The sequence below is a fragment of the Pelecanus crispus genome, chromosome 11, assembly GCF_030463565.1.
Source record: "Pelecanus crispus isolate bPelCri1 chromosome 11, bPelCri1.pri, whole genome shotgun sequence".
Taxonomy (NCBI): Eukaryota; Metazoa; Chordata; class Aves; order Pelecaniformes; family Pelecanidae; genus Pelecanus; species Pelecanus crispus.
Window position 1 is genome coordinate 613,406 of NC_134653.1, and position 11,854 is coordinate 625,259.

Consider the following 11,854-nt stretch of genomic DNA (forward strand, 5'->3'; position numbering starts at 1 on the left):
AAAGTCTCCCCATCATTCTGCTGTCCTCGCTGCACTCTCAGAAAGGCTCTCGCAATTCATATCCAACTGCAGGATAGCTCGGGGCAGAGCTCACGGCACGGGCCGTGCCTGCTGAGGCGTAAGCATCGCACGGGACAGAGCACGTCGCCCGTGCAAACACCTGCAGTCCAGCCCGGCCACGGGCGCCGCGCCGGGGGTTACCTGTGCCTTGGCAGCAAGAGCTGCCCCGGGCGTGCGAGGGAGCAGGAGGACACTCGGGCACTGACTAAAAATCAACAGCAGTTCCTACAGGGAATGACGGCACATCCTGGGATCTAGAAGGAATGAGCGGGTGGAAGAGAGCCGCCGGTGACTCCCAAAGGAAAGGCAGAACCTGCTCCTTGCCACAACCTTCGTCCACGGTGAGACCAAGTTCTGGCATATTATAAAGGGACAAAGTCAGCAAAGTTCATCACCAAAAATAATATTTACTGCCAGGTATGAGTGTCCCGGGCTTAACAGAGAGAAGTGAAGATACGCAAGTAATACATACCCCAGGGAGAAGTACTGCCACACTTAACAAAAGGAAAGGTTAAAAGTCACTTCCTACTCAGCCTTTAACACACTGTTTAATAGTAGTCAAATTACATTCCTCATTAAGAGAGGAACAAAAAAAAAAAAAAGCAAGCTAGGAAATTCATCAACAAAAATTAATCTACATGTGGGTATTAAGTGCAGTTAAAGGAAAGCTGTATCATTGAACTTGTCCTTCAGACAGCCCAACATGAGGAGGTACAGAATCACAAATTACAGCTACACAGACAATTCCGTCAGCATAACACCAAGCAATCGAAAGGTTGTTACCACTAACAGGCCTTTGACCCAGTTCACATCAGTACACGTGTAGGAAGACCTCGGTTCGGTAATTTCTACATAAACTTTGACTGCAGAGCTAAAGCAATCACAGCCAGCACAGCTTTCCCTAAAGGTTACCAGGAAAACAGAACAGACTGCAGAGAGCTGGTGTAACAGGCTTGCCACGCTGCACCAGCCGACAGGCAGAAAGCTATATTTGCACTAACTTCAGCCTCTGACTGCTGTCCCGATATAGATCCTGGACACGGTGTTTAGAGCTGACTAACCTCAAGGCAGCAAAGACGTGAATAACGCAGCACGGGACACACGCGTACAAGAAATGGTAACGTTTTAGGTACTGTCTCCATTTTACAGTGAAGAAACTAAGGTGGGGAAACTGCTTCTCTTCCCTACAGCTCTGCCGGACTAGCAGATATTCTCCGTGCTGAATGACAAAGCAAGGAATCCCGAGGGTCTGCCCGTTTCCTTATTTCACTATGTAAGAAAAAAACTTGGCAGTATTAAAAGCTAACAGTTTATAATGCATAAAAAGAAGTGTTATATGCAAAATATAAACAAGCGATAGAAGTCACTGTAAGGAGATGCTGGTATAAACACTTCAACAGTTGCTTCTTTGCTTAAGGAAAATTGACATTTCTGTGGATAGGAAAAATCTCCAATTACTCTACCTGGGACACAGCTGCAAGCAGTCAGCCTTCTTGGTGCACTCAATCAGGTAATCTCAGAGAAGGTCAGGAAGAAAGAGCTGCTCGTGTGGATGGCAACCTTCCCCCCCTCCATTTTTGCTTAGTATTTGCACAGCACCGAGCGTGCCAGCCTCCTGGCCCACGGCAGCAGCCTGGCACCAGCACAGCACCGGGGGAAACCTGTTGCTCCCGCTGAGGCATGGATCGCCCATGCTGCGCGAGCCGGTGTCCCGTCCCAGCAAGGCTGGAAAACTTGCAAGAAGAAAGGAGAAGAACGCTGTTTGCGGTGGGCAGGTGTGAAAATGGCCTTAGGTTAAACAGAGCAAATCCTCAGGGCCGCAATGGCAATTCAGCAGCAGTGTAATTCATTTACCCCACCACCAGAGAATCCACCCCTCAGCCTGCTCTGCCCAGGACCCTCACAAATTGGCTGTGACCCAGCCTCCTCTGCTCCCACCTCTACCAGTGCAGCACAGCATCAGCTAAAGAAACCACAGAGCTACTGCAGGGATGAAAAATATCAAAATGCATTCTGCAAATGAAAACCTGTGTGTGCCTCTTACTCCACGAGAGGAGTTACACCCACTCTCCAGCCCTTTTCTTGTAGCATGACTTTAAAGATGAAAAAGGAGCTGCTTGCCATATTCAGTGCTTGATCTTCTTCTGCCTATTTTGAATAAAACCAAACCTTTTTATATGCCACTTTCTAGCCTCTTCCAGCAAGTTTCTAAACTTATCTTTCAAGGCAAGCCTTTCCTGCAGGAAAATTCAGTAAAAGAAGATACTGTGTCTGAAATTATATCTATAAACACAATAACCACAGCCAATTCTTTATTCCTTCCCCATGTTGGTACAGCACACTGAAAACGCTCTCAGAGACAAATGTGCTTTCCCAGTGCTGATCTCCACTTTATTGAAGTCCCTCAGGAAAATCCCTCAGCATTTTAACAAAGCCAAGTGGATGCTACACCAAATAAGTGTTATGAAGACTTTGCTTCCACAATTGCCACAAAAAATTGCCTGGAGTTCCTCTCATTTAAATGCCATTGACATGAAGACCGTGTGCCCTTTTTTAATAAAGGGAGACCAGGTAATCCAAGCAGTAACTAACTTGCTGCCTCTTTATTTTTTTTCCTTCATTTTCAGAGCAGCTAAACAACTACCGCACTAAGCACAACAAAAGGACAGAACCTGATCAGCTTAGCCACAGGCTATTTCTTATAAGGAAACTAGCATGGGTTGCTTTTAACCGCAAACTAAAGGAACTATCAGTAATTTGCAAGTGCCACTGATGTACCGCATTGGTTTTAGTTTTGAGCTTTTTAAAGAGAGAGGCGGGGAGAGCGAGAGTGAAACCCTGAGCCGTCACAATTCATGGATTTGCTAAACCCGCCAAGGCACTTAACACCTCGTTACTGCAGACCAGTATTTTCTAATAATCAGAACTTTTAGCCTAAGATTCCCTTAAAATGTTACCCTATGCCAGCCAACAACATTTAGAGACTTCTGCACGAATAAAATCGGGTCTTGTCAATGGAAAAAACTTTCTGATGTGGAACTTGTTGAATAAAGAGCAAACCTTATTTGTGAAGCGAACCGCGCAGCCGGTATGCAAGCAGGCATCCTCCTTCACTTCAAAGCCCCTAGCATCACCTGGAACAACCTGCAGTCTTGTTTATTCCAGTAATTATTAATTACTGACCTATTTAGACGCGGTTTACGCCAAGCGCAGCCGAACCGCTGCGGTCTGCTCCAGCGCTCTGTGCACGGGAGTTGCCAGGAGCGAGGTTTCCACGCGTTTTCCGCCTTCTCCCGTTAAACACCGCATGCGACCCCCCCGCAGCTGCCGGCCGAGGCACCCGCGGCACCACCCGGCCCCTTCGGCCGCCCCGCTCCGCGACCCCCGCCCCGCCACCGCGGGACCCCCCGCCCGGCCACCCCCGGGGGGGGGGGGGGGGCCTGGGACCCTCCGGGACCCCCCGCCCGGCCACCCCCGGGGGGGGGGGGGGGCCTGGGACCCTCCGGGACCCCCCGCCCGGCCACCCCCGGGGGGGGGGGGGCCCTGGGACCCTCCGGCCCCGCCACCCCCGGGGGGGGCCCTGGGACCCTCCGGGATCCCCCGCCCCGCCATCGCCCTCCGCGGGACCCCCCGCCCGGCCACCCCCGGGGGGGACCCGGGACTCCCGCCCCGCCGCGCACGGACACGCACCCCCCCCCCGACCCCGCAGCCCCCGCGCCCTCACCGGTACCACTCCAGCCCCTTCTCGTAGTTCCTGTCGAAGAAGTGGGGCTCGGTGCCCACGGCGCGCACGTCGGGGTGCGCCCGGATGGCCTCCAGCAGCGCCCGCGTCCCCCCCTTCTTCACCCCGATGATGAGGGCTTGCGGCAGCCGCTTCTCCCCGTAGTCCGGCGTGGCGGTGCCGCCGCGGCTGCCCGGGCTGCCGGCCCGGCTCAGCTCCTCGTCCGTGGTGCTCGACTCCTGCGGGTCCCTCTCGAAGGCTCCGCTCTGCGCCGCGATCGCCTCCCCGGGGGCCAGCGGCGAGGGCAGCCAGGGGCCCGCCGCCCCTTCCCGGCTGCTGTTGGGGGCCGGGGCGGCGGGGGGGCCCGGGGCGGAGGCCGGGGGGGCCGGGGCGGAGGCGGGGGGGGCCGGGGGGCCCGGGGCGGAGGCCGGGGCGGAGGGGGGGGCCGGGGCGGCGGGTCTGCCCGGCGGGCTGGCGGGGGAGCGCGGGGCCGCCGAGGCGGGGAGCGCGGCCGGGGAGCGCAGGGCGGCCGGGCCGGCGCCCCCCATGAGGCTGTAGCACAGGTAGGTGAGGCAGAGGGAGAGGCTGCACATGCAGAGCAGCTTCCGCGCCGGGGGCACCTTAGAGCCGCGCCCGCCCGGCACCCCCGGCTGGGCGGGGGGGCACATGGCTGCTCCCCGCTCCTCGCCCCGGGCACCGGGCGCACATGGTGTCAGCCGCCGCCCGGCCGCCCCGGCCGCATGGGACGCCGCCGCCGCCGCCCTCCCGCCCCGCCGCCGCCGCGGGGGGGGAGCCCCGCATGGCACGGGCACCGCCGGCCCCCGCCGGGCACCGGGGCTCAGCGCCGCCGCGCTCCGGGGCCGCCGGCTCCGCTCTGTTGCCGCCCGAGTTCCAGCCGCTAAACTTTGTGCCGGGTGGGAGGCGGGAGCGCGCTCCCGGCGCGGGGAGGGGAGGGCCCGGGCCCGCCCCCGCCCCTGCCCCCGCCGCCGCCGCCGGGAGCGCGCCGGGCCCCGCCGAGCCGAGAGCCCGCACCGCCGGGCTGGGAGGGGGCAGCGGCCGGGGAGCACCGGGGACCCCGCTGGGGGGAGCAGGGACCCCACCGGGGGGAGCAGGGACCCCGCTGGGGGGAGCAGGGACCCCGCCGAGGGGAGCAGGGACCCCGATGGGGAGAGCACAGAGCCCACCGAGGGGAGCAGGGACCCCGCCGGGGGGAGCAGGGACCCCGATGGGGAGAGCACAGAGCCCACCGAGGGGAGCAGGGACCCCGCCGGGGGGAGCACGGAGCCCACCAGGGGGAGCAGGGACCCCGCCGGGGGGAGCAGGGATCCCGCTGGGGGGAGCACGGAGCCCACCGAGGGGAGCAGGGACCCCGATGGGAGGAGCAGGGACCCCGCCGGGGGGAGCAGGGGCCCCGATGGGGAGAGCAGGGACCCCGATGGGAGGAGCAGGGACCCCGCCGGGGGGAGCAGGGGCCCCGATGGGGAGAGCACAGAGCCCACCGAGGGGAGCAGGGACCCCGCCGGGGGGAGCAGGGACCCCGATGGGGAGAGCACAGAGCCCACCGAGGGGAGCAGGGACCCCGCCGAGGGGAGCAGGGACCCCGCCGGGGGGAGCAGGGACCCCGATGGGAGGAGCAGGGACCCCGCCGGGGGGAGCAGGGGCCCCGATGGGGAGAGCAGGGACCCCGCCAGGGCGAGCACAGACCCCACCGGGGGGAGCAGGGACCCCACCAAGGGGAGCACGGACCCCGATGGGGAGATCACGGAGCCCACCGGGGAGAGCAGGGACCCCGCCGGGGGCAGCGCTGGCCAGGGCAGGCCCCGCTGGCTGCAGCCCCGCGGACCCCCAGAGTGCTGGGGACAGCCCCCAGCAGCCCCACAGCCCGCCCGCCACATCTGCTGCCCCGATCCACCCGCTGTGCCACATCCACCCCTCGCCAGCGCTCAGGGCCGCAGGGAGGGCCCGCAAGGGCAGGCGGCGATGCCAGCTATCCTCTACAAATCCTTCTTCCCTCAGCAGAACTCACCGTGCCGCGGCTCCTTGACCCTTTGTCCCCGCCTGCTCCCCTCCAGCCCCCCAAAGCACATGCTGGATTCTCGCCCTCTCGCCCCGCTGCCCCCAGCCCGTGGCTCCTGCCCAAATCCTCCAGCCGCCCAAAGAGGAGCGCCCGGACAGGTCCTCCGGGACAGCCGCATGCAGCAGGGCTGAGGTCCGCTAGCTCCGGCCCTCGGAGGACCTGGAGCAGAGCGGATAGCTTTCACAGGGCAGCTTGCTGTCCCTGGGGAGCCTGAGGAGAGGCGACAGACCGCGGGCAGGGGCAGGCCCTGGGTTCTTTGCTGGTAGAGTGGAGCTAAGGGCCATTTGGAGCATGGAGGGCTCATAGTTTGGGTGCCAGGAGCTGCGCTAGTAGGTGAGGCCAATTACAGCCTCGCACGCTGCTCTTCCAGGAACTCTGTCCCCAGCCGTGGTGGGGCAGGCTGGGGCTGAGAGCCTCCCTCCTCACAGCTTTTCTGGAGCAGCCACCACCTCTTCCCAGCTCCACGTTTTGGCACTTCCCACCTCCAGTTCTCAGCTTTGGCTTTAGCAAGGATTTTGTGAGGGGAAGAAATGCTTTAGCGTCTCTCAGCTTCCTCCTATACCTCATTCTGGGGTCTTGCAGGAGTCTCTTCCTCGTCGGTGTTGCCCTGTGGCATTGGGGTACCTCACAGCTCTTGGCATCCTGGCCACTGTGGTCCCCCCGGCAGAAGAGTGCTGGCATCGCCATGGTAGAGATGAAATGAGGAACACAGTCATTTGCTAAAACCCTCACCCATGAAGAAGCAGCAATCTGACCTTTAGCACGTGAACCCCCAAACCACCAGCACCATCTGAACGCTGCAGATCACCCGAAGAGCCAGAACCTGATCCAGGTGGCAGAAGCTGCGGAGCAGCTGCAGGTTAACACATACGAGGGCCACAGCTGGGCTTGGGAGCAAGCACTGGGAAAGCGCAGAGTACGTTTCCAGCCTCATGTGGCCAGGAGTGCTGGGCACCTCATCCTGCCTGGCAGCAGAAGGAGTGTTTGGAGGCACTGACCCTTCTCCACTAGCCTCCACTTTGGGAAACCGCGGAGCTGTGCATCCCACCACGCCGAGGTGCTCTGGGCGAGGGCTGGATGCGAGGGAGCTGGCAGAGCTCCCTCGTGCTCCCCCAGCTGATGAGCCACGGCCTAGATTTTACAGGGGAAGTCCAGGGATTGCTCCAAATCTTGCTGTTACTGTGTGAAGCTCAGCAGGGGACACCTCAGAGCAACGTGCCACTGGAGTCTCAGCTGTGCTTGGTCTCATGGCAAGAGCAACATTTCAAAAAAAAAATTAAGCGTCAATATTAGCTAGATACCCAGATCTGAGAAAAATATTCATCAAAAAAGAGGAAGAGCACAGACTTTTCCCATAATGAACAAAAGCTCAATGCTGCTCTCAGCTGGACATGTGTTCTCTCTGTGCAGCTCCAGTTCCGATAGAGATTATTCCTTCATAATATACTTTTTATGGTACACATGAGACCTCTGAAATGCAGTGTCTTGTGTCCTGTAAATCATTTCCTGTAACTTGTGGATTCTTTTTCAACTGCATTACGGTAATGTGAACGTTAAGGGACTAACTTGAACTGACAGAAGCAAAACCTCGCATCCCTGGCTCACAGCTTCCTGCCCGGGTGCTTGAAGCAGGCTGCACAGCCGTGCCCGGGCAGCGGGCGCTTGGCCTGGGGCTGTGCCCTGGAGCTCTGCGGAGCCCGGCGGGGAGGCACGCGGTCCCTGCCCCGGGCAGGCGGAGCCCACGGAAAGGCTGCTGCAAATTCAGCAATCAGACTTGAACCTTCAATGGAAATCCCAAGTAGGTGCAGTTTGGGTCATGGTGGAGGGGAGCACATGCTGCAGGACTGGGGACAGACTGATGTTCTCAGGAAGCCCTGAGCAGAGTGGGTTCGCTCTGCTTAGCTCATACATACGGCCTTTCACGTAACTGCAATAATATGTATAGATATACCTTGAGGGAGATGAATCCTCCTCATACATGGAGATACATTTATTCCAAATTGGAGAACCACAGAGTCTGCTGGCATCAATAAGCCTGCTCTTGAGTTTCCCAATATCGCACCAAAAAAAAAAAAAAAAAAAATTGTTTTCCATTCCAAAAATGTAAGATAAACCTCAAAATAGACACCATTTAATGAACAGTCGCAGTGCTTTGGTCTTTCTTATACTGAGCACACATCTAAACTGCAGTGCTTAGCAAAATGCCCTGGTTTGACATACTCATGTCTCTTCTCCTGTGATGTGCTGCACAGAAGACTAATAGGATTTGCAGGCAAATCATACATAACGGAAAGACTATTTCTTCTCGGGCACCAGCTTCCAGCCCAGAGGAAATTTTACAACCAGAATGTAAAGCCCTCTAAAACAAATGGTTTAGCCTTAAATGCCTGCTGCCTGGGCTCTGACTCTTTTTATTCATCATAGAATGTGTATTTCTCCTGCATGGATGTCAAACGCATCCATGAGCAGATCTGAGTGTTATCCAAGCGTCTGGTGGTGTTCAGCCAGTGGATGCAATAGGAGCTGATGGAGTGTAACACTCTATCTGACAGTTCTGCTTTTAAAGGCTTATGTATTTACACTCCATACCTGCACGCTTCTAGTCATGTTAATTAGCAATAAGCGCTTCCCAAGCATCCAGTAAGTGTCCGGTCTAGCGAGGCCAACTGGTGCTGTTAGCCTGGCGTGGGAACCGCCAGGACTGGTCAGTCTGGTGGATCACCTAGTTCATGCCCCAGATTTTGGCAGGGATCAAGACCAGTTGCTTTGGAGAAAGGTGGAAGAACTCTGCAGTGGGCAGCCTCTCCTCAGACGCAGTTTCTTTTAAGTCCCCACCATTTAGTGTGACTTGTGGCTGTCCCAGCCTGGGGGACATGCCTGTGACGCTCTCATCTCCAAAGGAACAGCAGCACTGCGATTTGTGCCAAACTCTTGGTCATGGGGACATGTGACAATAAGTCATGGCAGGCAGCTGGGAGCCCTTCCCTGCACCAGCTGGTAGGGCCTGACTCTGCACGTACTAAAGGCAAGACTCTAATTAGAGCTGCTTTTCCCACATAATAGATTGGAGAGCCCTTTCCGAGATGTTGCTGCACCTCCAAGCAGCAGAAGGGGCTCTCACCCCTGGTTGGTGCTGTGCAAAGGCTGCTGACCTGGCTCGAGAAGGGGAAGCAGAACTCTGCTCCAAGGCAGGGACGGGTGAGGGTTGGCTCATTCTCTGTTTAAACATGGGAACGTCCACCATTCTCATCACCTCTGCTCCAGGAACATGAACTGGGAGAGGAGCAGGGGCAGAGCCAGCCTCCAAGGACAACCTCCGGACTGGAGAACCTGCCTGAGGGGACCTGGGCATATTTAGCCAGGTGAGAGGAGGGATGGGGAGTGTATCCCTGCTCTCCGAGCGTGCAAGCAGATGAGCACCAAGGAAGGAGGAAAATGGCCTCAGATAACAGGCACTGCTGGCACAAAAACTAAGAGGTATGAATTGGCACAAATACATTTTGGCTGGAAATCAGATGGTTTCTAACTGTGGGAGAAATGTTGTTCTGGAACAGATTCCTGAGAGGAGTATTGGGGGCAAGGCATGCAATTAGTTTTAAGATTGAGTTTGAAATGGACTTTATAACATGGTTGCCAGCAATTGCAGGGAAATGGGATTTGATGGCCCAAGCTGTCCCTTCCAGTTCTACGCTCCTGTTGTGATTCACAAGAACCAATCTGAGAAGAAGACCTCTGACAGGAAAGGGCTCTTTAATCTATCAAAGACTTAACAAGACCAGCCGATGGGAAGCTGGAATTAGACACATTTGAGTGAAATGAAAAGTGTGTATTTTAACAGGGACAGTAATTTCCTTTTGTAATAATTTGTGAAGGGAGGTGGCAGGTTACTTCTCTTGGAAGGCTTTACACTGCAACTGGAAGTGTTTTGAAAGAAATGGTCCTACTGGGCCAAGCTGTAAGCTGGGGATGCGGTCCCCGCAGGAAAGTCTCTGGCCTGTGAATCTCTAGATACTGCTATTCCAATTATTGCTTCTGCTAAGAAGCAAGCTTCCAGAGATTATCACCTTGTTTCCTGACTTTTACAAACACTAGAAATATATTTTTCAGAAAACTTTAGAGGTTAACCTCCCATAATTCCTCCTCATTATTTACTTGTCATCAGAAGCAGTGAAACACCTTGAAAAGAGGTAGATTAATTCACACGGTGCTCTACCTCCTTCAGGGAATGAATGAAGTTTGTAATATACACTGAAAAGAAAATAAACAGTAAAAATGCAATGACATTTAAACTCTAGTCCAAGAAGGCACTCAAGATGTTTTGCAGTAGCATTCCACACTGTCAAAGCATTTTCCCATTCATGGAAACAGCTTCAGGTTTAGAATAAGTGTTTGTTCTGATGGCTTTTAGTAGTGGCTCCTGTGATCTAAACTGTACAGCCTAGCAACCTACAGCCATCTTCCTTGCTTAAAATTAACAAAAGGTGGAAGAAAAGCATCTCTGGGCAAGCTGCTCAGAAACCAAACCCCCTGTTTCACTGATGCATTGTTCACAGTTGCTATAAAAAGGGAACAGCTCTTAGACTTGGATAAGTGTATGTACAACAAATATGTTATGGTATATGATTTACACAGTGAATAGTCCTGAAAATGGAGCCAGAGGGAAAGCCATTCAGTCTGAGAGGTGGGTGCTGGCAGGGGCAATAGAAGAGGTTAGACGAGGGGCGGCCACAGGTGGCACAGCTATAGGAACACACCAGGTGGTCCCTCAAGGTGCCACCAGCCCTTACAGTCTGTTTCTGCACACTCCGCGTGGCCAAAGACCGTAAAGGCCCCCGTCTCCAACTGTATGAGCAATCGGAGAGGTTGTGGCAAATGCTGGGGGAAGCAGGGGCTTCTGGGCTCTGCTGTTTCTGCTGTCACTGCTTTGATAAGCCAGCCCCTAGGAAAGTTGTGAAAAGATAGAAGCCAGGAGTTTTCCTCCATTGCTGCACACCTGAATTACGTATCTGCTCCCTCGGATCCTCCCGGTGCTTGCAGTGCTGGGGCTCTCCCTCCTCCCTGTTGCTTTTCCTACAAGCAGCCCACTGCCCACCTGGATCCGTGCGGTACCGTGGGGAGAGCCGGTGCTTCTCCCCGGGGAGGAGCTTGTCCACGGATGGGGATGGAGAAACACGAAGGCTGCAGCCACCGTGCTCGCAGCAAACCCAGCCTGGCCCTGCTGGCGCCCCCAGAGTCACGGCCCCGAGCAGCGAGGCTACGCAGGGCTCAGCCTGACGAGCGTCCCGCTAAGGGCTGCTGCACGCTGGGATCGTGCTCTGCCATGGCCAGCGGCTCAGACCTCCCGCTCCTCCTGAGCAACCTGCTCCGACTCTGCTCCTGCTCAGGACCGGGGTGTCCAGTTCATCTCACAGCTGCCCTCGGTCTCACCGATAAGCACAGGAGCAGGCTGTAGGAGGGGTATTGCACGACCTAGCCCATCTGTCATGTACTTACTCGGTGTAAGTAAGTGGTTGAGTGGCTCTATCTGCACATTATCAGGAGATAATCTCCTGTTCTAATCTCGGCTCTTGCAGAATGAGGACCAGCACTTGCAAAGGAAGCCCTTCGCTGATCACACGACAGGATGACATGGCAAAGCCAGGCTGAACACAGTGTTAGCTGGCTGTCTCCATCCTGTGCTGAAGCAGTGATGGTGGTAGGAAAGGGGAAGGCAGCAGTCGCAGAGAAGCAGCCTCAGATTTGCAAGGTGGCCGAGGACATTATTGCTTGGCTACGGAAAGGGAAACCGAGGCAGGGAGGGAGGAAGAGATTCTCCTGCGGTCACAGAGTGACTTGGATCTCAGTCTTGGAAGGCATATCGTCCGCATGCCAGCCCCGGTGTGGGCACAGCACAGCGCTGCTCTGTCTCGGCGCCCAGGGCCGGCGGCTCGCAGAGGCCGGCAGCACATCACGCAGACCTGGCCCCGGCTGCCGGCAGCGCAGCTCTGCAGGCAGGG

The 11,854-nt window shown here is 56.5% G+C and overlaps 1 protein-coding gene across 1 annotated transcript in view; it reads right to left on the reverse strand.

Annotated features, from left to right (window-relative positions):
• HS3ST4 (heparan sulfate-glucosamine 3-sulfotransferase 4) overlaps positions 1-4,449 on the reverse strand; it is a 65,510-nt gene extending 61,061 nt beyond the window's left edge. The window contains exon 1 of the mRNA XM_075718749.1: positions 3,785-4,449. Within this exon, the coding sequence (XP_075574864.1) occupies positions 3,785-4,449 (665 nt within the window). The remainder of the gene's footprint in view (positions 1-3,784) is intronic.
• Between the last annotated feature and the right edge of the window lie 7,405 nt (positions 4,450-11,854).